General features: G+C 41.9%; 1 protein-coding gene and 1 pseudogene across 4 annotated transcripts in view; one reads left to right on the top strand and one right to left on the bottom strand.

Annotated features, from left to right (window-relative positions):
* LOC132430917 (zinc finger protein 239-like) overlaps positions 1–26,402 on the bottom strand; it is a 48,678-nt gene that overhangs the window by 9,146 nt on the left and 13,130 nt on the right. For 2 of the 4 annotated variants that reach the window (XM_069540997.1, XM_069540996.1), the window contains exon 4: positions 20,270–25,256. In XM_069540997.1, coding sequence (XP_069397098.1) covers positions 24,901–25,256 — 356 coding nt within the window. In that variant the 3' untranslated portion in view covers positions 20,270–24,900. Of the gene's footprint in view, positions 1–344; positions 443–17,904; positions 19,786–20,269; positions 25,257–26,402 lie in introns of those variants that run through there. The other 2 variants (XR_009520591.1, XR_011246588.1) reach the window with 2 other exon arrangements.
* Positions 3,619–4,545, top strand: LOC132420047 (general transcription factor IIF subunit 2 pseudogene; annotated as a pseudogene).

Genomic DNA, 26,402 nt, shown 5'->3' with positions numbered 1-26,402 from the left:
ACTTGGGCGTCCCATCTCCAGAGCATGTGCTTCAAGCCCTCACTACACTATGCTATCTTCTTCCGTTGTCCAGAGGCGACATCTGTGAGGGTTAGGCTCTAGTTTCATACGGCCAAATAGTTTTCCAAAAAGGCAGTGCCAGTTTAGGATTCCATCAATCCTTCACTCATGCTACCAAGTTTTATTTAGCAACTCCTATGCTGGCATTCATGAGGGACAAGACAGACACGATCTGTTTTCACAAAGTGATTACCATATAGTGGGGACACAAATAAACAAAGGGTCTTTAGGAAACATGTGCCCAGTGCTGACAGAGGAGACACTGTCAAGCACTAGGAGCGTACCTGTGTCAGACTTGGTGGTTCAGGAAAGAGAGAGCAAGCTTCTCAGGTGACCTTCTAAGAAGAATGGCGTCGCGCGGGTCACGTGGCTGGGGAGGAGCCTGTGCGGGAGTAGGGGTTGGGAAGAAGAATTAGCTGAGCCAGTGGGGTGGGGTTACTACAGCAGCAATGTCGGTGAAAGGAAATAATAACGAACACCTGGTGGCGAGAGAGAGCAATGGAGGTTTAATTGAGTTTACAAGCTCCTTACAAGAGGAGTTTTAGGGTGTTTCTGCAAGAGATTAAATTGAGCATCAGTCCCTTCCAGAAAGGCTTGGTAAGCCACCTGAAAGAGAATGGACTTCAGTCTATGAAAGGTGGGGAGGCGCCGAAGGCTATTAAGAAAGAGAAAGACATTTCTTTTTTAAAAATTTGTTTATTTATTTATTTTTGGCTGTGTTGGGTCTTTGTTGCTGTGCGCGGGCTCTCTAATTGCGGCGAGCGGGCGCTGCTTTTCGTTGCGGAGTGCGGGCTTCTCATTGCAGTGGCTTCTCTTGTTGCAGAGCACGGGCTCTAGGCATGCAGGCTTCAGTAGTTGTGGCGCACGGGCTCAGTTGCTCCGCGGCATGTGGGATCCTCCCGGACTAGGGCTCGAACCGGTGTCCTCTGTCTTGGCAGGCGGCTTCTTAAGCACTGCACCACCAGGGAAGGCAGAGAAAGACATATTTAGAATCACGTTTTAGGGACTTCCCTGGCGGTCCAGTGGTTAAGAATCTGCCTTCCAATGCAGGGGATGTGGGTTCGATCCCTGGTCAGGGAACTAAGATCCCACATGCCACAGGGCAACTAAGCCCGCGCGCTGCAACTACTGAGTCTGCACGCTCTAGAGCCCACACGCCACAACTAGAAAGAAGCCTGCACGCTGCAACGAAAGATCCCTCATGCCTCAACGAAGATCCTATGTGCCTCAACTAAGATCCGATGCAGCCAAAATAAAATTAAAAAAAAAAAAACACCAGAATCATGTTTTAGAAACACTACTCTGACTCCAGTGTGTGCAATATAGCGAGCAAGGAAGCAAATTCAGTGAAGAAGCTATTGCACTGAATCAGGAGAGAAAAGTCGAGTGGCCTCAACTGGGCCAGGGATAGTGGGAGCAATTTGAGATGAATTAAGGAGGCAGAATGGGCAGAACTTGCTGGCTCATTGGAGTGAGATATGGGGAGAAGTAAGCTTAACACTCAAGTTTCTGGTTTAGGAAACAGGGTGGATGGGGAATACTGGAAGAGCAGGTTTGTTCGGGGGGAGAAGGCCTGAGAAGGTGATGGGTCCTGGTTTTGACCTATTAGGAATTGTGTGCATTGCAGGACATCAGTTGGCATTTGGGTGGTCTGCCGGAAGCTCAGGAGAGAGATCTGAACTATGGTTGCCCTTTTGAGAGGATTCTGCAGAAATATAATCTTCAAAAGGTGTGTAGAGTGAGAAGGGACAGCACCTGGGACCAAGGAACAGCAGTTATGGCCCAAGACACACTGAGGTGCCCACAAAGGAGACTGGAAATGGCAGTTCGAGAGGCAGGAGGAAACCCAGGAGCAGGGGCATCATGGAACCCACGGGAAGAGGATGTTTCAAGATGAAGGGAGCAATCAGGAGGGGAAAAGAGGACTTTCTGCATTTAACCAGAAGATGGTGAGAGCAATTTTAATTCAGAGTCAAAGTGGCTGGTCAGGGACTAGGAGTAACTCCTTAGAGAACCTGCATCTCCAGCCTTTCTAAAGATGCTGAAGCAAAAAGCTGCCTTCCCTCGAACCCACCCTACACTGGAGAATTAAGGAAAATGGGTTCAGTGGAGGAAATAATCCATTAAGCTATCCACCCTCAGGGGTATGCTTTAGGAGATTTGGGGAAAAACCCATAACTGAATCAAGATGATTGGCTTTCCAGGGTGGTTGTAACCCAATCCCATCAAGGAACTCCCTAAAGGTGGCAATAAATAGAGCTGTGTAGAGGGAGTGTGTCCTTCCTTCCAGGCAGGGGCAGCCTGGGGCCTGAGTGAGCCCTTGCTCATCAGGGAGCACCCTTCCTTGTAAGCCTTGCTCAGCACAGCTTTCTGCCTGCTCTGGTGAGTCTCAGCCTGGTAGAAGGGGCTTCCATCCTGGCTTCCTTTTGTAAAATTATGCTCACTCTTTGCTCTCTATGCCTTAGGCATGAGGGCACCCAGAGAGGTTATCTTAAGAAATACAGCCTCTCGGCCCCTTCTGGTTTAAATGGATTTGGATTTGAATTGGAAGTTTTCCCCACTTAGGTCAGAGACAATATGGCAGAGCAGAGGTTGTTGAAGCCACAGTGGTGGTGGTTCATCCACGGTGGGCTTTAGGAGCTGTGAGGCAGCATTGCTCTGCCTGCAAGTCAGTTGCAGACGCCTGTGCTCTGGACCTCAAAATACAGGCCTGGGGAAAAAAAAGAAGAGGAAGAAACAAAATATAGACCTGGAACCTGCTAACCTCTGTGGCCTCGATGTCTCTGCCAACAGCTGGTGTCAGGGTCTCTCCCTGTGCTCAGGCCAGGTTGGCAGGGAGGATGTGCCCCCAAGCCAAGGCCCTCCGTGCCTCTTATTTTGTGTGGAGGCAGGAGGGCAAAGCAGGATATCTGAATTCTGGGTGGTGGGACCTGGGTGGGGCACAGGGCGTGGTGTCCACCTCCACTCCATTTTTTCACAACAAACAAACCAATCAAATAAGACCTTTCGTTCCTTCAAAAAAATAAAATAAAATTATTAAACGCCTACAGCACTGAAAGCCACAAACTCTACCCTCATGGTGCTTACAGTCTAGTGGGGAAGAGATACGATAATATAATAAATATATAAAATATAAATTATCTAGGATATTTCACGTTGACTCGTGCTCTGGAGAAAAATAAAGCAGGGGAGAGGGACAGGGAGAAACAGGGTGGTAGGGAAGGCGTTTAGGAGATGCCTGTGTCTTAGAAAACTCTTCACATCAGTAGATAGGAGCTCCTGTAATTTTAATTGCTGAAGTACTTCGTTTTCAGGATGTGCCACACTTGTTTATCAAACTCCCCACTTTTATGATGGTTTCCCATCTTCCCTTACTCTGAATCATTTGACAGTTGTTGTATAGCACTCGTTAGATTCCAACAAGGATAACATTTCTGAAGTCAGCATGTGTTTTTTATTTCCTTGCTAGGTTCCCGGACTCCAGCAGCTGGTTCTGGTGTCCTGCTTCCCTCTTCATCCCTAGCTGGCCCACCCTCTGCACCCTCAGCTCAGGTGCACATGGCCTCCAGAGGCAGCAGACCCAAGCCCCAGAGCATTCCACTCAACTTGGAGGGAATCCAACAGAACCAGCGGATGTGGTTGGTGAAGCTTCCTAAATACCTGTCACAGCAGTGGTCTGAAGCTTCTGGAAGCGGTGAAGTAGGGAAGCTGCAGATTGCCAAAAATCGGGGAAAGTCTGAAATCTCATTTATTTTGAATAAGGAACTTACAGACATTCGGAGTACAGATGGACAACCTGCCCCGGTCATTGCTCCCAGGGAGCATCAGCTTGTCTTGCAGGGGGTCAGAGGGCAGGTCCTCACAGTGCTGACTGAGCGTGCACCGGATCAGCTCTCCCTGGAAGGAACGGTGGTACATCGGGGAGAATGCAGACCTGCTCTGAGTGAAAACTACATGAGGCTGAAGAGAAAGCAAATAGAGGAGCCTTCCAAACCTGCCAGAACCGTACAGAAACTGGAGAAGGTAGTCACGACCAATTATAAACCTGTTGCCAATCATCAGTACAATATTGAATATGAGAAGAAAAAGAAAGAAAATGGAAAGAGAGTGAAGGCTGATAAAGACCAAGTTTTAACCTTGCTATTTGCTGCCTTTGAGAAACACCAGTATTATAACATAAAGGACTTGGTTGGTATCACTATGCAACCTGTGGCGTACCTGAAGGAAATCTTGAATGAAATCGGTGTTCAGAATGTAAAAGGGCCCCACAAAAACACATGGGAGCTAAAAGCAGAGTACCGGTATTGTCCGGCAGCAGCTAAGAGTGAGCGAGACAGCCCTTTGTCAAGAAGCGTCAACATGAGCGGGACAATCTTCCGATGCTAAAAGTGATGTGAGGCTGTGTTATTGCTAAGAGATAGGGCGATTAAATATCTTTTGAAGTATTCACATTTAGATTGTAAAACAGGGAAATAAAAAAAGATGTAAACGGAGAAAATGTTGTCTGAGGACTGCCCGTCTTTGCTGCATCCCCAAAGAGCTCAGCTCCTCTCAGTCTAAAGAGAAGTGTCATCAGAAACTGGACAGGGGTGGGACCGGGGGTGGGCCTGGAGTGGAGGGCAGGGTTGGCTGGGGTAGGCGTGGAGGCCAGCAAATTCTACATTCTAAAATTACCGAAGAACACAGTTGTTTTTGAAATGTTTAAAACGTATGGTCCTTTCATATGCAGAAACATCAATGAAAAATTATTTAGAGTAAGAGAGTGAGATAATTAAAACTGGCAGTTGCAGGTAGAGGAGGATGGACTCCGACTGATGGAGTGAAACGGGCTGCATTAGAGATCCTTTCCTTACTTCAAGGGAGTTGTGAGTTGTATCTTAAATTTGGATCCCTGATAGTTGCCTGAAACATCTTTTCAAGAGATTCCACTCCGGCAGCAACCACTGAAATGAAAATTGACAAGGATAATGGCAACGATGACAATAATAATGGCTAACATTTATGCACTTGGTGTAAGCTAGGTGCTGTGCTCAGGACTTGGTATCATTTATTAGATAATTTTTTTCTTTCAGCAGCTCCACGAGGGAGATGTGGAGTCTCTCTTCTGCTCTCCCACCCCATCCTTCAAAGGCTGCTGAGGGACGTGGGGTTGAGGAATGGTTTTTTAATTTTTATTATTTTGGCTGCGCCGGGTCTTAGTTAGACGTGGAAGTCTGGAGGCCAGAGGAGGTCTGTTTCACTGTGTTGTTCAGAGTGTTCTGCTGCACGGGGACCGGTCTCATTCTTGCAATGTGCCGCGACAACGGGTACAAATGTTTCCTCTGGGCCAGGAGCTAGAGAGGGAGTTGGCGTGCTGTTATCCAGGGTCCGACGGGGCTGTCTGGAGGGGTGGAGAGACCTTGGTCGATGTAGGCTGAGAAGTGGCATCTGATGCCAGGGCTGCGGAAGGAATCATAAGCAGACACGCAGAGCAGAGGTGCCTTCCTCTGCGTCAGGCTTACTGAAGGAGAGATGTGGCAGTGATGGGAAACCTCCCAATAACCAGCTCAGCACCTGTGAGAGCACTGGCCTTCTTCATCTACCAGAGCCAACCAGAGCTGGCTTCCACCAGAGGGCTTGAAATCAGATCTCAGGAGTACCAGTTCACATTCTACTTTCCTTTCTCCTCCATCCTTACACGTTGGCGGGTCCCAAACAGTGGTTCATGAATAGGGGAGGAGACAGCAGGAAGCGAGGAGGGAGCAGAGTGATGAAGCTGTTCCCACATGGGGAAGGTGAGAAGGCTCAACACCGAGCCATGTCTGGGCGTCCTTATCACTGTGTCAAGACTGTTTGGGACCTAAAGTGACTGTAGGCTATTTATTTCCTAGAGAAGAAAAGGGCGGGTTTGCCAGAGTCTCTTCCAGGGAAGGAGGTTACTCCATAAATGAATATTAAAGAGATGGTAAGAAGCAAAAAGAAAATTAGTTTGATTAAGTCTTGAATATTGCTTATTCAACTGGTGGGGGGAGTAACTCTAGTCAGGGGAGTAAGGTGAAAGCAGCCAATGTTGTGTGACTTTATTCCAACAACAATCAGCTGCTGAGTACAGGCCCAGAGTCAGAGTTGGGGTTATCAAGGGTTGGAGGTTTTCTAGGTTAGTATGATGGGTGGAGAGAGGGGAGAGAGTTGAAGCTGTTTACAAAGATTTATAATGATGGAAAGGTGGAAAGTGGAGACAGGAAGGGACAGACAGATAGTGGAAAGTAAACAGCATCAAGTCCTGGGAGACCCCAGTGGGGCTGAAGAATTACTGGAGTGTAGGTACCAGAGAACCTGAACAGGAAAGATGGGAGGTGGTGGTCAGTGATGTTAAGTAACTTCTGTGAAGTTATAAAGCCACCAAGAGGGGAAATGGTGGCCTTCCATCAGTTAGACTGGTAGTCCCCAACTCATGCTCATTGTTTCTGTTCTATTACGAATGCTTGGAATAAATCTGACCTTTCCATCTTCATAACGTTCCCTCCTGGAAACCATGGTGTCAGCTTGAATGAATACTATATTTTCTACCACCAATTTTCTCCTTGTTTTCTATAGTTTTTCTAGGAAATAGCTCTTAGGTCCTCCCATACTCTCCCTTCCCATTTATGCTGGGCTAGGTCTCCATCTGTCACATACTTTCTTTTTTTTTTTTGCGGTACGCGGGCCTCTCACTGTTGGGGCCTCTCCCGTTGCGGAGCACAGGCTCCGGACGCGCAGGCTCAGCGGCCATGGTTCATGGGCCCAGCCGCTCTGCGGCATGTGGGATCTTCCCAGACCAGGGCACGAACCCATGTCCCCTGCATCGGCAGGCGGACTCTCAACCACTGCGCCACCAGGGAAGCCCTGTCATATTCTTTCTAAATAATGTCTCTGCCTGAAACAACCAGTTTTGTTTATTCCACACCTGGTATAAAACCTTAAGTGATTCCTTATTCACTGCTTCAAGTCATAGATGTCTACCTAATTTTCTAGGCCATCCACACTTTCTCCTGCTATTACTGAGAGCCTTCCATGAAATCTGAGTTCCAGTTACTCATAGAAGATGAATAAAGGGAATCATGCTCAATGTGATCTCACCGATGTCCTCAAAAGTAACAATTCTTGGGCCTTCCCTGGTGGCGCAGTGGTTGAGAGTCCACCTGCCGATGCAGGGGACACGGGTTCGTGCCCCAGTCCGGGAAGATCCCACATGCCGCAGAGCAGCTGGGCCCATGAACCATGGCCGCTGAGCCTGCGCGTCCGGAGCCTTTGCTCCGCAACGGGAGAGGCCACAGCAGTGAGAGGCCCGCGTACTGCAAAAAAAAAAAAAAAAAAAAAAAAAGTAACAATTCTTATTGAAGTTCCAGAATGCTCTGAGTGACGCATGTAGTGCTGGCCAACCTGGGCTAGCTCCCAGAGAGGACACGCGTTTTCAGTCCAACACAGAGGAGCACATGGAGGAGGAATGAGCAGACGAGCCTTTCCCATCAGATCGCGTGGCACAGGACTTGCACTCAATGCATTCTCCCTAAATGAGTGAATGGCTTTCAATGCACGAACATTTACTAAATCTATCCATCCAATTAGACTGCTAAGGACAATTCATGGTTGAATTTAAGTCAATTTGAATAGGAAGTGAAGCTCTGGAAATTTTAAAAGCAAGTGAGGAAAGTGGCTTCAAGGACTTTATGGCTATAGAAAGTTAACAGTATTTGGAATGAAATGAATATCAAAATCATACAAATTCATTTTGAGGATTGCAATTCATTTAACCAGAACAATATGACTAAATTAAGCAAAGCGTGGCTCTGTATCCCAGATGTAGAGAGGCGCTAACAATTATATTCAGAACTGGTAGAGAAGTAATTATACTCCAATAAAGATGTTAAAAAAAAGGAAAGAAAAAACTGGTAGAGAGGGAGATTGAGAGACAGGGAGAGAGTACCAGCTACCTGGTACTACCAAAGCTACCTGCTTTGTACTAAACTCCTCTACTTATACCATTAAAATAAGAACTTATTTTATATATAAAATAGATAAACAACAAGGACCTACTGTGTAGCGCAGGGTAATAACCTAAAATGGAAAAGAATCTGAAAATGAATATATATATTATATAATCATACAAGTATTATATATATAATCAGTTTGTTGTACATCTGAAACTATAAACCATTGTAAACTAACTATACTTCAATTTAAGAAAAGAATTTATTCAATGCTTATTGATTTTTGTCTCCACTGAGAGTCTTTCAAATAAGTCATAGTCATACTTTTTTTTATCGAGGTATAATTGACATATATCATTATATTAATTTTAGGTATACAACATAATGATTCAATATTTGTATATACCGTAATATGATTATCACGGTAAGTCTAGTTAACATCTGTCACCATACATAGTTACAAAAATAGTTTTTTCTTGTGATGAGAACTTTTAAGATTTACTGTCTTAGTAACTTTCAAATGTGCAATAGAGTCTCATTAACTGTAGTCACCATGCTGTACGTTATATCTCCAGGACTTATTCACTTTATGACTGGAAGCTGTGCCTTTTGATTCCCTTCACCCATTTCGCCCCCTACCCCTCTGGCAATTACCAATCTGTTCTCTATGGTATGAACCTGTTGTTGTTGTTTTTTTTAAAAAAATATTCCACACATAAGTGAGACCATAACGTATCTTTCTCAGTCTGACTTATTTCAATTAGCAAAATGCCCTCAAGGTCCATCCATATTGTCACAAACAACAAGATTTCCTTCTCTTATGGCTGAATAATATTCCCTTGTGTGTGTGTGTGCATGCGTGGGCATGCATGCATCACATTTTCTTTATCCATTTATCTATGGATGGACATTTAGGTTGTTTCCATATCTTGGCTATTGTAAATAATGCTGCAATAAACATGGGGGTGCAGACATCTTTTTGAATTAGTGTTTTCCTTTTCCTCAGATAAATACCTGAAAATGGAATTGCTGGATCATATGATAGTTCTATTTTTAATTTTTTGAGGAAACTCCATACTGTTTTCCACTGTGGCTGTACCAGTTACGCCATGGTCGTCCTTGATGTCTGAGTGAAAGAACTTGCAATCAGAATTCTGGGTGGTGAAGGGACTACACACAAGAAGCCCATCAAGGATTACCAAGAACTACACTCTTTAGAGATTATTTAGCAGCAGGATAGCCCTGGCCTAAGAGATGTTACTCCTTTCCAATTCTGAAGCTCAGCATGAAGGCAAAGGGCAGATGAGAAAGAGATCAAAAGTAAAGATGACAATCGTAGTCACCTGAGGGTAACATTTCCAAGATTTGGGGAATAGGGACAATGCGAGAGGAGAAAAGTAACTCCCTAAGTGAAACCTGATAGCCATTCCAGGACTTAGGCATTAATTTAACAAAGCTTAACACAAACCAAAACTTTAACGAAAATAACTATTTCCTATTTAAGAGGAAATTTTAAGTTGGGAGAAAGGCTTGATAAAGAAGTTGATTTAGCTGCTTATGGGTGAATTTGCCAAGGATGCTTTGGTGTTCCAGATAGCCCAGGTTAGCTGGAGGAATCAGAGGAGGTAAGGGGAATGGTTTGTCTTTATCCTCCATAACGTACCCATGTGGACTGATCATATTAGTTGCTTAATAGTAGATTATTAAAATAAAGGCTTGAGCTGCAAGGCTATATTGTACAGCACATGGAATACAGCCAATATTTTATAATAACTTTAGAGTGTAATCTATAAAAATATCGAATCACTATTTTGTACACCTGAAACTAACATAATATTGTAAATCAACTACACTTCAATTAAAAATAATAATAAAGCTAAATAACTCTCCTAAAGGGACTTCCCTGGTGGTCCAGTGGTAAAGAATCCACCTTCCAATGCAGGGAATGCGGGTTCCATCCCTGGTTGGGGAACTAAGATCCCACATGCCATGGGTCAACTAAGCCTGCGCACCACAACTACTGAGCTCACGCGCCTCAACTAGAGAGCCCGTGTGCCGCAAACTACAGAGCCCACGCTCTCTGGAGCCTGCACGCCACAACTAGAAAGAAGCCCGCACACCACAACAAAGAGCCCCCTCGCTGCAACGAAAGATCCCACATGCCACAAGGAAGATCCCGTGTGTCACAACCAAGACCCGACATAGCCAAAAAACAAAACAAAACACCCCAAAACTCTCCTAAAAATAAATTTTAAAAAATAAAATAAAGGCTTATTTGTTAGGGTGCAGTGAACCCTCCAAAACATTGATTCCCCTCTATCTCTGCCCCCAAATTTCTCACCTTTAGTCCCAGATGAGTGTGCTGGCAAAGCACTTGGTGAGGAGGCTTCTCCTGACCATGGCTGGTCTGAAGGGACCTCATCCTTAGCTGTTTGTTGATTTCAGGGAAGCCAAGGTGTTAAATGTCTTAAAATTTCATCAAAATAGGATGGACAGGGACTTCCCTGGTGGTGCAGTGGTTAAGAATCTGCCTGCCAATGCCGGGGACATGGGTTTGAGTCCTGGTCTGGGAAGATCCCATATGCCACAGAGCGACTAAGCCCATGCGTCACAACTACTGAGCCTGTGCTCTAGAGCCCAAGAGCCACAACTACTGAGTCCTCATGCCACAATTACTGAAGCCAACGCACCTAGAGCCCATGCTCTGCAACAAGAGAAGCCCATGCACTGCAACGAAGAGTAGCCCAAGCTCGCCACAACTAGAGAAAGGCTGCACATAGCAATGAAGACCCAATGCAGCCAAAAATAAATAAATAAAATATATAAATTAAAAATAAAAACAGGATGGACAGCACAGTAGCCCTGCCCTGACAACTGCTCAATCTTTTTTTATCTCTTTGCCCTTCCTCAGCCTGTTTTCAGAAGTAGATACCTGCTCCTTATTTAATGCTATGGAATGTCTTTGAAAAAGTATCAGAGCCCCATCTTAAGGTTTCTGTAGAGGACCTGGGAGTGGGTGCTTGGAGCTTGTTGGTTCACTCACTCGTATGTACCATGTCAAAAAAGGGGGCTTATTTATTATAGGACTAACAGCTTCTTACTTATAGAGCAAAGTGTTCCAGTACCAGAAACATTTTTCAGTGAGGAATTGCTGATAAGTGCAAAATTATTTTTATACTCTTTAAACAGTACTCGAGGAACATATTCATTGGCCCTAAGGGTGATCAGAGATTGCTTTGACAACTCGAATTGTGAAGCCCTCTTCCTGTGTGGTTCCTTTACTTCCCTTGATCGTGACCCCAGTAAACTCTGCCGGCATCAGTACTTTAACAGGATGTTCCAGACCCCATCTTAGTTGCCACGACCAAGATTCTGAATCAGTCATCCTCTAGGAAGCCCATATTCCGTTTAGAAAAGGAGTATAAAGCAGCAGTTCCAAAACCTGGAACTTAGATGCTCAGTCAAACCATCTCACAGAAATGCTGAATCTCAGCCTCCTGGGGTGGAACCCAAGATAACTATATTTTTAACAAGCTGCAGTTGGTTCTGATGCCCAGGCACATTTGGGAACCACTGATACAGATTCAGATTAGGCTATAAATTGCATATTTATGCCACTCCACATGACAAATTACAGTAAATAGGCTGATGCCAGAGACAGCACAAATTATTTCAGTGACAGACTGACTTTATGCTGATGTGTCTAAGTTAATCATCATTGTGCTAAAGATAATTTAACTGTTATCCTACTTGACTATAGGAATTTCTCAATCTGTTTATTTTTTTATATATAATAGACTCATACCAGATTCCCCTTATCAAGTTGTATGTTCCCACAGCAAACCATGTTTAACGCTGTTTGAAGCTTTAGAAATAACATCATTTAAAAGCCGAGTTGTGGCTGCTTGTCCCCATAAGTTTTCATTTATGGTCATCACCCACCTCATCATGGGTGATGTCAGAGAACCCTTTGTTAATATTTCCTTGGGCAGCCAATGAGCATTTTCAAGTCTCCTGAATTTTACCTCCTACTTCGATCAATTTATTGGTAGAAATTTCTGTATTCAGTAGGTTTAGCACACTAGTAAAATGCCACCTAAGATTTTGTTTCTTTTTTTAACTTTATGCAAACATCCCATAGAGCAGTAATTCTCCAACTTTGGTATACGTAATAATCACCTATAAGGGAAGGAGGAGCCTTTACAAATGCAAATCCTTGGTCCCCACACCTGTAGACTGATTAAGAAGACGTGGGTGAGGCCAAGGAATCTGCATTTTAATAAGTGCCCCCCCCCCGGAAGATAATTATGTACACTGAAGTTTTTGTGCACTAAATACTAAGGTATTATTTACACTGTAGTACTCACCTTGAGTAATTCTGATATAGGTGATCTGCAAACCACACTGTGAGAAAAGAGGATACTCACATAAGAAATGGGAAAGTGGAAAATTTCACCTACCTCAAGACAAGATTTTAGACCATGCATAGGACATCATCACCCAGGAATAGCAGCATTGTGGACCTACTTCCATGATTACTTACATTCTTGGCAGAATCTTGTATCACTGGACAAGTCATGGTATGAACCCAACTCTTCGTGAGGTTTTTTTTCAGTCTCATTATGGGTCCAGGATGTTCCACAGATATAATTCTTTTCAACATTTTTTTATTGCTTCTTCATAAACAGAACCTTAAGGTGATTGCTTCTTATCTTGTAGCATTAAAACACTTGACAGATAATATCTTCACTTAAGTTTCACTTAGGCTATTGGTATGGTTTATTTCTTATGTGTAACGTCACTATGAGTTTTAAAGTTCTAGGTGAACTTTCTTCCCCCCACGATTGTCATATTTGTAATAGGTGTCTCTGCTGCATGTCTGTAACTTACAGTTTCGACCGTCCTTATTATCGCATCGATTATAGAGGATTTCTCTTCCACGTAGATTCTACTAAAGGTGAATATTTCCTTTCTGACTGAAGTCCATATCACACTTGTTCATATCAATTTTTCTCTTGTGTGGATTCTCAGATGAATGTGAAGTGTTGAAGCCTGAGAGGAGCCTTACCACACTCATCACATTTATAGGGTCTCTCTCCCCATGGGCTGTCTCATGAATGCCAAGTTTCACACTCAGAAAAATTTTTACCACACGTACCACACTGATACATTCCTCTCCCGAATGGGAATGGGGTGTATAATGGAGAGGAGTGGAGCACCTGGTGAAGCCTTTACTGTCCTCTTCATGTGGATCTGGTTTCTCTCCCATGTGGACTCTGATGACCTCTAAGGTCAGCAGCTCTGTAATAACTCTCACCACAATGACCTCCTTCATAGGGTTTCTCTCCTGCATAGATGCTTTCATGATTGCAAATGTTTTTGTACTGGCTGATACCCTCAACGCACTCGGCACATTTGCAAGGCCCTTCTACTGTGTGAACTCCAAGGTTGTTAGAAGTTTTTATTTTAGCTCATCTAAAAAGGGTGTGTGCTGGACTTCCCTGGTGGCACAGGGGTTGAGAATCCGCCTGCCAATGCAGGCGACACGGGTTTGAGCCCTGGTCCGGGAAGATCCCACAGGCTGCGGAGCAACTAAGCCCGTGCGCCACAACTATTGAGCCCACGCACCACAACTACTGAAGCCCGTGCGCCTAGACCCTGTGCTCCACAAGAGAGGCCACCACAATGAGAAGCCCGCACACCACAACGTAGAGTAGCCCCCGCTTACTGCAACCAGAGAGAATCCCATGTGCAGCAATGAAGACCCAATGCAGCCAAAAATAAACAAACAAATATGAATCTCATGCAAATAAATAAATAAATAAATAAATAAAAAGGGTGTGTGGTAGGAAGCTTCTGATATGGCTCCCATGATATTCATGCCTCCAGGTAATCACAGCCTTGGATAGTTCCTTCCTCTTGAGTTCAGGCTGGACTTAACAACTTGCTTCTAACAAATAGAATAAGAAAAACTAACAATATTAATTTCCCTTTCATTTTCTTAAACTGAAATGATATGGTAATGGTGATGGGGATGCTACTTCTGTGATCAGGTTCCAAATGACTGTGACTCTGTCTTGCTCGTCATCTCTTTCTGGCTCTTCTTGCATGTTTGCCTGATGGAGAGAGCTACCTGGCAAGGGACTAAGGGCAGTCTGCAGCCAACAGCAAGTAAGGAACTGAGGCACAAAATCCAACAGCCTCAAGTAACTGAGTCCTGCTAATAACCATGCTTGGAAGTGGATCCTTCCCCTGTTGAACCTTCACTTGGGACTGCTGCCCCAGCCAACACCTTGACTGAAGCCTTGTGAGAGACTGAAACAGATGACCCAGTGTAGCTCTGCCTGGACCCCTGACCCACAGAAACTGAGATAATAAGTCTATGCTGTCTTAAGCCACTAAGTTTTGGGGTAATTTGTTACGGAGCAATAGATAAATAATACAGCGTGTAGTGATATCTCATTGTGGGTTTTATTTATTTATTTATTTTTGGCTGTGTCAGGTCTTAGTTGCAGCACACAGGATCTTTCGTTGCAGTGCGTGGGCTTCTCTCTAGTTGTGCCGCTTGGGCTCCAGAGTTTGCAGCCTCAGTAGTTGCGGCGCACGGGCTTAGTTGCCCCCCGGCATGTGGGATCTTAGTTCCCCAACCAGGGATTGAACCAGTGTCCCCTGCACTGGAAGGCGGATTCTTAACCACTGGACCACCAGGGAAGTTCCTCTCAGTGTGGTTTTAATTTGCATTTCCTTAATGACTAATAATGTCGAGCATCTCTTCAGGTGCTTATTTACCATCTGTGTACCTTCTCTGGTGGACTATCCATTCATATCTTTTTTTAACTCGGGTTGTTTGCTTTCTTATTGTTGAATTTTGAGAGATTTTTAAAAGATATATTCCGGCATACTCCTTTGTCATACAAGTGTTTTCTCCTAGTCTGTGGTTTGTCTTTTTATTCCCTTAACAGTGTCCTTCGCAAAGCAAAACTTTTAAATTCCGATGAAATCAATTTTTTTCTTTCATGGATTGTGCTTTTGCTATCTTATCTAAGAACTCTGCTTAACTAGAAGTCATGAACATTTTCTCTTATGTTTTCTTCTAAGAGTTTTATAATCTTATGTTTTACATTTAGATCTCTGATCCACTTTTTTGAAAAACAGCTTTATTAAAGTATAATTCACATACCATACAATTCACCCATTTAATGTGTAAATTAAATGTTTTTTTAGTATATTCAGAGTTGTGCAACCATCACCACACCTAATTTTAGGACATCTTTATCCACACACACCCCCCAAAAAAACCCCACACCCATTAGCAATAAATCCCCTTTTCCACTTTCTACCTTTAGCCCCGAGCAACCATTAATCTACATTCCATCTCTTCAATCTTGCTTATTTTAAGCATTTTATATAACTTGAATCATACAATATGTAATATTTTGTGACTTCTTTCACTTAGCATATTTTCAAGGTCCATCCATGTTGTAACATGCATCAGTACTTCATTTCTTATTATAGCTGAATAGTCCACTGTATGAATATACTATATTTTATTTACCCACTCACCAGTTGATGGACATTTAACTGTTTCAGCTTTTTAGTTATTATGAACACTGCTGCTATGAACATTTGTGCACACATTTTTGTGTGGACAAATGTTTTCGTTTCTCTTGGGTGTACCCAGGAACAGAACTGCTGGGTCTTTTGGCAACTCTATGTTTAACTTTTTGGGGAACTGCCGAATTGTTTTCCAAAGTGGTTGCACCATTTTACAATTCCACCAGTAATATATGACAGTTCCAACCATCACTGCTTGTTACTGTCTTTTTGATTAGTGACATGCTAGTGAATGTGAAGTGGTATCTCAGTGTGGTCTAGCTATGATCCATTTTGAGTTAATTATTAACAGTGTAAATTGTAAATCAAGGTTCATATTTCTGTATATAGACATCCAGTTCTAGCACCATTCATTGAAGACTTTCCTTTCTCTACTGAATTTCTATCGCACCTTGGTCAAAAATCAGTTCATCATATTTGTGAGTCTATTTCTGGGATTTCTATTATGTCTCATTATTCTCTGTTATCCTTTTGCCCAGATTACACTGCCTTGACCGCTGTAGATTTACAGTATGTCTTAAAATCAGGTATGAGTCCTCCAGACTTTGTTCTTCTTTTTCAAAATTGCCTTGGCTAGGCTAGTTCCTTTACCTTTCTATATAAATTTTTGTTTGGGATTGAAATAAATCTATAGGTCAATTTGGGCAGAACGGCCATCTTAACTATATTGAGTCTTCTAACCCATATGCATATGTCTCTTCACTTTAGTTCTTTTTTTCACCTCTTTCCTTAGCACATAAAACCTCACATAATTTGTTATATTTATACTTAAGCATTTCTTTCTCCTTTGGAACTAATACAAATGGTACTGTTTTTTAAATTTGTGTTTCCAGTTGTTCATTGCTAATATATAGAAATACAGCAGATTTTTGTATATTGATCTTGTATCCTGCAACCTTGCTAAATTTTTAATTCTAAGAGCTTTTTAATAGATTCTTTGGGATATTTTACATAGACAATCATAACATCTGTGAATAGTTTTATTTCTTCCTTTTCAACTAGAATGCCTTTAGTTTTCTCCAGACTTATTGCATTTGCTAAGACTTCCACAGCAATATTCAATAGGAGTAATGACAGTAGACATTCTTGCATTAATTTCCAGTCTTAGGAGGAAAGCATTCCATCTTTCACCATTAAGTATGATGTTAGCTGTAGTTTTATTGCAGATGACCTTTACCAGACTGAAGAATTTCCCTTCTATTCCTAGTTTGCTGAATTTTAATTATGAATGAATGTTAATTTTTTTAAACTGCTTTTTCTGGACCTATTTATATGATCATGTAGTTTTTCTTAAATCTGTTAAGGTGGAGAATTACATTGATTTTCAAGTGTTGAATCAGTCTTGTATTCCTGGAATGAACACCATTTGGTTATCTTTTTTATATTTTGCTGAATTTCACTTGCTAATATTTTGTTGAGGAATTTTTGCTTCTATATACGGAGGGCAGGGATATTGTTTTGTAGTTTTCTTGGATCTTTGTCTCGTTTCGATATGAGGTTACTGCTGACTTTATTAAAATGAGCTAGGAAGTACTACCTCTTTATCTTCTGGAAGAGATTGTGAAAAATTGTTGTTGTTTCTTCCTTAAATGTTTAGTAGAATTCACCAGTGAAATCATCTGGACCTAGAGTTTTCTTTTTTGGAAGCCATGAATTAGATTTCTTTAATAGGTATAGGACTATCCACTTTATTTCTCCTTGAATGAGTTTTAGTAATTTGTGTCTTTCAAGAAATTGGTCCATTTCATTTAAGTTGCTGTATATATGTGCACAGAGTTGTTCATGGTATTTCCTTATTATATTTTTAATATTTGTAGGGAGACTAGCGATGTCCCCTCCTTCATTCTTTATGTCAGGACTTTGTGCCTTCCCTCTTTTTATCTTGGTCAGTCTGGCTAGATATTTATCAACTTTACTGATTTTTTTTTTTTAAGAATGAGCTTTTGGTTTCATTGATTTTCTCTATTTTTCTGTTTTTGATTTTATTAATTTCTGCTCTTATCTTTATTATCCCCTTCTGCTTGCTTTGAGTTTATTTTGCTCTTCTTTTTCTAGGTTATTTAGTGAATTACCCACTTTAGAGACTCCAGAACCATAGTAACAAGTCCTGATTAAAATAGGCAAAAAAAAAAAAAAAAAAAAAGGAAATCAGACAAATCTATAGATGCAAAAATTACATAGAAAACATTTTATTAAGATAATTAATCATAAAATAATTAATAGAGAAACCAATATTATGATATCAATAAATGCCAAAATGACATTGGATCTCATTCAGCATTATTTTAAAAATAGGTAGAATGTTCAGATCAAAACTACATTAAGGGGCTTCCCTGGTTGCGCAGTGGTTAAGAATCCACCTGTCAATGCAGGGAACATGGGGTCAAGTCCTGGTCTGGGAAGATCCCACATGCCGCGGAACAACTAAGCACATGTGCCACAACTACTGAGCCCGCGTGCCACAACTACTGAAGCCTGCGCACCTAGAGCCTGGCTCTGCAACAAGAGAAGCCACCACAATAAGAAGCCCGCGCACCGCAATGAAGAGTAGCCTCCACTCGTTGCAACTAGAGAAAGCCCACATGCAGCAACGAAGACCCAATGCAGCCAAAAAAAAAAAAAATAAATAAATATTTAAAAAAACTACATTAAGAATACAAAAAGAAAAAAAGTACAGAAAATCCTCACCCTCACTCCTGTCCCCCCAATTATTTTATTAGTCCCTTGTTTATCCTTCCAGTGTGACATTATGCAAATATAAGCAAATATGGATATATATTCTTTCTCCTCCTTACATAAAATTCATTATATATATATTTCTATAAAATATATATTTATATACACACATTGTTCTTCACCTTGCATTTTTCATTTAATAATACATCTTGGAGGTACTTCCATTTCAACAAGGAAATTTTCCTTATTTTTTATTACAGCTGCATACCATTCCACTGTGTGGATATAGTTTATTAAACCAGTTCTCTGTTGGTGAACATTTGTGTTGTTTTCTATTTTTTACTATTGGAAACAATGCCAGATATTTGCAAAGCACATGTACAAGTGTATCTGTGGGATAGAGTCTCAGAAATAGAATATCTGGATCAAAAGGCAAATGTATCTACAGTGTCGGTAGATACTGTCAAATTCTTCTCCATAGGAGTTGTTCTATTTTGCAAGCCCCACGGCAATGTATGAAAATGCCTACTTCTGTATGCCTCATTAACAAGTTGTTTTTTTTTAATTTTCAATTTTTTGCTAATCTCATAGGTGAGAAATGGTATCTCAGCATGGTTTTGATATGCATTTCTCATATTATGAGAAAAGTCTGTGATCCTTCCATACATTTAAGGGTCACTTGTATTATGTCTGAACAGTCTCTTCACATTTTTTTGTGTGCTTTTTCTTCTTAATTAATTTATTTTTGGCTGCGTTGGGTCTTTGTTGCTGCGTGCGGGCTTTCTCTAGTTGTGGCGAGTGGGGACTACTCTTCGTTGCGGTGCGCGGGCTTCTCATTGCGGTGGCTTCTCTTGTGGCGGAGCACGGGCTCTAGGTACATGGGCTTCAGTAGTTGTGGCCTGCAGGCTCTAGAGCGCAGGATCAGTAGTTGTGGAGCATGGGCTTAGTTGCTCCGCAGCATATGGGATCTTCCTGGACCAGGGCTCAAACCCGTGTCCCCTGCATTGGCAGGCGGATTCTTAACCACTGCACCACCAGGGAAGTCCCTGTGCTTTTTCTTTTTGATTTCTAAGAGCTCTTGTTAAATAGGCAGATGAATCTCTTTGTCTGTGATATGGATTGGAAATATTTTCACCAGTTGTAATCTTTTATACAGTTTGTATTCTTCCTCAGGGAACTGGTGAGGAAAAGCCTTCCTTTCCTAAAGCCCTCCCTCAGTGTCTCTTTCCCACTCAGTACTCACTCATTCATTCATTCATTCATGGGGATTCAACAGAATGGATGAAGGCAGAGCCTGGGGGGAAAAAAGAACCATTTCATGATCTTATATATCCCACTGAGTTGACACTCCATGATTAAACCAGTTACACTTACTTTTGTTTCATAATGTTTTCATATTTTACAATAGGCATGTATCATTTTGTAATTAGAAGAGTTAATGTTGTTGTCAACAGGGATTGGGAAGCATTAGACTGCTTGCAAAATCCTGAAAAACATAAAATAGAAAATAAAAATCATCCATTGACACTATTAATATATTAGTATATTTCTTTCCAGTTTTTTCCTCTATGTATGTGTCTTTATATCTGCTATATTATGCAAATTTTCCTAAGTCATTAAAAATGATTCAAAAACATCACTTTTTTTGTTGGAGAATACTGCATCATAGAGATATACTATGATACAGTATGACATCCTCTGGATTGTGAAGTAATCCTTTCCTTCTTTTAAAAAATGTAGGGCTTCCCTGGTGGCGCAGTGGTTGAGAGTCCGCCTGCCAATGCAGGGGACACAGGTTCGTGCCCCGGTCCGGGAAGATCCCACATGCCGCGGAGCGGCTGGGCCCGTGAGCCATGGCCGCTGAGCCTGCGCGTCCGGAGCCTGTGCTCCGCAACGGGAGAGGCCACAACAGTGAGAGGCCCGCGTACCACACACACACACAAAAAAAATGTAGAAATAACACATGGTAATGTATACTTTTTACACATAATTTATTTGATTATTCCCTTAACATAGATTCTTAGATGTAAAATTTCTCAGTCAATTGGCATAAACATTTTAAAGCCTTTTGATACATACTGCCAAATTGCATACTGCAAGGGATGCTGCCAAAGTATTCAAGGGAAATTTAATTTCTAATAAATGCACTGAAATGCATTTATTAGAAAACAAGAAAGGCTAAAAATAAACTCTAACCATGTAACTCAAGACGCTAGGAAAAAAAAAAAAGATACACCCAATAGAAGTAGAAGGATATAATAAAGAATGAAAAATTAGCAAAAGAGAAAATAGCATGTAAAAGCTATTTTACATGCTACTGTCTTGATTAGGGAAAATACAAGTAAACCCACTCCTATATACATTTAGTAAAATGGCAGAACATGCTTCTGCTTTTCAGGATTTTGCAAATCCTAATTTTAAAACTAACCAGAGAGAAAAGTCAGGCTGTCTCAAAAGAAACAATAATTAGACTAATAACAGACTTTTAATAGCAGCACTAGAGGTTAAGGAATTACTGAGAAAAATGAAATTCCAATTTAGAATTCTATATCCAGCTATGCTATAATTCACAAGTAAGGGAGAAATAAAGAATTTACTACTCTCAGACATACCTGCTGAAAAACTACTGAAGGATTCATTTATTTACAAAAGAAATACTTTTACAAGACTTAGTATGTGCCTGGCACTATTTTAATCATTCTACAAATATTAATTCATTTGATCCTAATAACAACCCCATGAAGTAAATAACACTATCATCTCTCTTTTACAGATGGAGAAATTGAAGCACAAAGAAATTAAGTACTCTGCCCAGGGTCACATAGCTAGAGATCTACAGAGACAGATATCAAACCCAGGCAGGCTGACTGCAGAGCTGGTGCTTTTAACCACGATACAAGCTGCAACTGCTCTGGGAGGCTGAGGAAATGGAACTCAGAAGGAAGGAGGAAATGCAAGAACCAGTGGTAAGAAACTGGTAAATGTTCCGGTTAATTGAAACTTGGGTTGGCTATTTACAACATATAATAATAGTGATAAATCTGCGGTGTGTTAAAAACGTGATGAGGGCTTCCCTGGTGGTGCAGAGGTTGAGAGTCCGCCTGCCAATGCAGGGGACACGGGTTCGTACCCTGGTCCGGGAAGATCCCACATGCTGCAGAGCGGCCAGGCCCGCGAGCCATGGCCGCTGAGCCTGCGCGTCCGGAGCCTGTGCTCCGCAACAGGAGAGGCCACAACAGTGAGAGGTCTGCGTACCGCAAAAAAAAACCAAAAAAAAACCCCCCCCCAAAAAAACATGATGAAGTTAAAACCATGTATTGATACAACAATAACATGTAACATGAGAGGAGGAGTAGAGTTAGTGTTCTGTTCTATCTTGTTAAGGAGGGGCTTAATTTAACAGTTATGTAAGTTAACATAAAACAAAAGGAGATAAAATGTAAATACTAATCTTGTAGAGGTAAATAAAGGGAGAAGAAAACATAATCCAATGGAAAGAACAAAATGAGAGAAAATGAAACAAAACTCCCAAAATCCCAATCCAACAGATTTTTTCAAAAATTTTAGCAAGCTGATCCTACAATTTATATGAAAAAATAAAGGGTTTTAAATAGCTAAGACAGTTACTATAAAGCTATATTACTCAAAAATGTGTTACTGGCACAGGGATATACAAATAATCTATTGAAAAGAATACCTGTCTGATAGCTTAGAACACGATAGAAGTTAAAATCCATGACTTTGTTCTAAAACATTAGCATAAAAAAAATATCAGGGCTTCCCTGGTGGCGCAGTGGTTGAGAGTCCACCTGCCGATGCAGGGGACGGGGGTTCGTGCCCCAGTCCAGGAGGATTCCACATGCCGCAGAGCGGCTGGGCCCGTGAGCCATGGCCGCTGCTGAGCCTGCGTGTCCGGAGCCTGTGCTCCGCAATGGCAGAGGCCACGACAATGAGAGGCCCGTGTACCGCAAAAAAAAAAATAAAAAATAAAAAATCAAAACTGTAATGTTTGGTGAATCAAGCAAATTGCAAAAAGATAACATACAAGATGATGTTATCTATGTAAAAATTTAAGATACCATGGACATACAGGTAATAAAAAAACCAAAAACATACAGAGGAACAACACATAGTAACTAAAGCATAATGGTTACCTCTGAGCAGAGTTGAGAGAATAGAGCATGAGGCTTTAGTTGTATCTGTTGCTTTTTTTTTTTCCATACCAAAAAAAAAAAAAAAAACCTGAAGCTCTTATGGCAAAAAATTTAACATCTACTTAATCTCAGTTGAGAAAATAGCTGTTACATTTTCTGAACTTTTCTGTATGTCTGAAATATTTTGTACTTCAAATATTTTTTAAATCTAAAAACAGAGAGAAAGAAAATAAAAGGGAAGAGACAGAGAGGAAAAAGAAAGAGGAAGAAGGAAAAGACACTAATATAAAACCTCAGTGTTGTGAGAATTTTATTAATATAACCTGCATTCAGTGGTATTTGGGTGCCATCACAGTCCTCAGGGATACCATCCCCTTTCCCAACTTAGGCCAGTGGTCCCTGGACAGCTCAACTGGCAGTCCTCCTAAAGAGCCCCAAAGCCTTTCTAACCCCCAAATGGCTGTTTAGTGGGGATGCAGAAAAATACATTGCTCTTAGGTGAAGGACTCAGTGGAAATGTTGACCAACTTTCTCTGTTCCCTACCCAGATTTAGAGACGACACTGGGTCATTGACCTTTTCATAACCTCCACTGGTCCAGGTCTTCCCTTTTCATTGCCAGACCCCCAGGCTGTTCTCTAGTTAATTTATGCCTCCTGAAGGGGGTCAAGCTTATTATTGCCTGCATATATGATCCTTCCTTCTATTGGAGGGATAATGGTCCCGCCTGACTTGGGCCACGTGGGGAAATGATGGGGCATAGAGTTGCCTTCCAAGGGCCCTCACAGCAACTCTTCCACCTCTGGCCCCAACTGGCCCTGATGCCACTGGGGTCCATCTCTACCCACTACAGACCACACTCTGGTTAGCATAGATCTCCAAGGAGAGCAGTGTACTGGAAGTTGAGACACTTGCTGGAGACTTAGGAGAAGCCTTGGGGCTTCCCACCCCTATGACCCCTCCCAACTACCTCCCAGGCACTGTTCTTTTCCTTTTTCTTCTAACCATTCCCTACCATTTCAGACTTGCTTTCCTCTCCTCTAACTCCCCTCTGTAAACTCTGACCCAGCCCCCTTTTTTTTAGCTATCTCTTCTATAGACACTTACCCTGAACATGCCTCACCTGGGAATTTCTACAATCCATGGTGCAAAGCTCCCAGCAGCCTGATGACATGATGGGCAGGGAGACACTCAATCAGGGCCAGGAGGCTTCCAGCCTAGAAGGGCACTTTGCCAGGTAAGGGGCGTCTCTCCCAAAAGGAAGGCCTTGTTAATCCTTGGCCCTGGATAACTCATTGGTTATGTCTAACATAAACCTCTTTGAGATGAAATATAAAACAAAAGAAGAGCTACTGCTACCAGATTCTGGTGGAGTCCACCTTATGCGGAGGTGGTCAGTCCAGAGCCTGACACATAACTTCATTAGGGTGTACACAGGATTTTTTTTTCCTGAATAGATACACATTTTAATGTATGAGTTTTGACTAAAGTATTTTCACAGCTGATACAGTTTTGGGGGTGTGGATTCTTATGCTGAAGACATGTATTTTTAAATTTACTACACCGATTTAATAATTTGATCATTTATCTCTAAGTCCATTAGTATAATCATCAGGTTCACAGGATTTCTCTCCTGCAGGGAGTAACTCATGACAAAACCCATGATCTGACTGTGAACACACTTTCTAAAAAGGCTTCAACATGTTGACCTTGAAGTCCTTACCCCACTATTACACAAACAGGGGTTCTCTCCCACATGGATTCTCATTCAACAAATATTTACTAGGTGGCTACTCCTGCCAGGCACTGTGCCAGGAGCTGGGGACACAATGGCGAGCAAAGCACACGCAGCTGCCCTCTCTTGGAGCTGCCAGAATCGTGGTAGAAACAGGCTCTCTGGGGAAGGGGGAGATACGCACATACCTACACCTGCATGGTTTTCTCCCACCTGGAGTCAAATGGATGTGAAGGCCTGACTCGCTTCTCACGCACACAGGGTCTCTACCGCGCATGGACTCTGATGTGCATGAAGGTTTGTGCTGTAACGGAAGCCCCAACCACAGACACTGAAATCAATGGTTTCTCCCCTGAGTAGACGCTCTGCAGAGAAGCTCTGTGTTCTTAAGAAACCCTTTACCACACTTGCACATTTGTAAAATTGCTCTCCTGTGGGGACTTATGGAACTCAAGGTTAGTGCTCTTTCCAAAGCCCTTACTACATTTAGCACATATAAATGGGTTTTCTCCTGTATTAATTCTTAGATAAACTCGAAGATCTAAGCTCTAACTGAAGAAACCCTTATCACACACCCATCACATCTGCAGTTTCATTCTCTGGAGAACGTGAAGATTCACTGTGATCGAAATCCTTCCCACACTCCTCACACCTACAGGTTTCTCTCCTGTGTGGACTTTCTGATGAGCACGGAAGCTTGTACTTTAAGGGTTTCACATTAAAATGGTTTCTCTTGTGTGGACCCTCTGATGCTCTTGGAGGTCTACGTTCTGTCTGTAGCTCTCACAACACTCCACACATTTGTACGGTTTTGCTCCAGTGTGGACTCTCCAGTGGATGCGAAGGTTGGGGCTCTGATGGAAGCCCTTGCCACACTCCTCGCACTTACAAGTTTTCTCTCCTGTGTGGACCCTCTGATGCACGTGAAGATTCCTGTTATAACTGAAGGCTTTGCCACATGTATCACACACGAAAGGTTTCTTTCTCGTGTGGACTCTCTGGTGGATGTGAAGGTCTGTGCTCTGACTGAAGCTCTTGCCACACTCGGCACAGTCATAAAGTTTCTTTCCTGTGTGGGAAAGGGGATGCTTTAAGAATGAGAAAATGTTTACAATGATGAAAAAATATGACCGTCAAGTTAAAAGACCTCAAGGGAGGTTATAAGCAATAGAATATCAGACTGGAGAATGTAAGAAACTATGTTAGTGGATTAAAAGATCAACTTGAAGATGGGACTTCCTGGTGGCGCAGTGGTTAAGAATCCACCTGCCAATGCAGGGAACACGGGTTCAAGCCCTGGTCTGGGAAGATCCCACATGCTGCAGAGCAACTAAGCCGGTACACCACAACTACTGATCCTGCACTCTAGAGCCTGCAACTACTGAGCCCACGCTGCACAACTACTGAAGCCTGCGTGCCCCAGAGCCTGTGTACTGCAACTACTGAGCCCGTGTGCTGCAACTACTGAAGCCCGGGAATCTAGAGTCCGTGCTCTGCAACAAGAGAAGCCACTGCAATGAGAAGCCTACACCGCAAGAAAGAGTAGCCCTTGCTCGCCACAACTAGAGAATGCCTGTGCGCAGCAATGAAGATCCAACGCAGACAAAACTAAATAAAATTTTAATAAATAAATAAATACAAGTTCTTTAAAAAGAAAAAAGATCAACTTGAAGAGTTCTACTATGACTCAGAGGAAAGGATTTTAAAAATGGAATTATGATCTCGAAGCTCCTATATATTACATGTATAAGAGATTCAGAAGGAGAGAAGAAAGGATATGAAATAATAATAATAATAATAAATAATGAGAATGTACTTAGTCTGAAAGAGAACTTGATTCCTTAGATTGAAACTATTTTCCCAGGGCCACTTAGGAGTGCTAAAAAAAAAAGACAAACTAACATATATACCTACCAGGATGAAATTTATGAATTTCAAGGATCAAGAAAACATAAGCATACAAAACATTAAAAAAGCAAAAGAAGTTACTCCCTTGAAAAGAGACTGAGACTGACCAAAGACAACAGTACAATATTTTCAGAGTCTTGAGGGAAAAAAGACTATCAGCAAGCAAGCTAAACCTAAACCAATGATTCCCCTACAAGGACAAAAGGAAGGAAAAAAAGGAGGGACAAAGATGTCCAAAATTTGTCAAAATAAAAACTCGTGAAAAGGGAAGACATGGAATATAAAAAGTAGAAATGAATAAATTAAA

This window comes from Delphinus delphis, chromosome 1 (genome assembly GCF_949987515.2).
Source record: "Delphinus delphis chromosome 1, mDelDel1.2, whole genome shotgun sequence".
NCBI lineage: Eukaryota > Metazoa > Chordata > Mammalia > Artiodactyla > Delphinidae > Delphinus > Delphinus delphis.
Note: the sequence above shows the minus strand (reverse complement) of the source record. Positions and strands in the feature narration are given on the sequence as shown.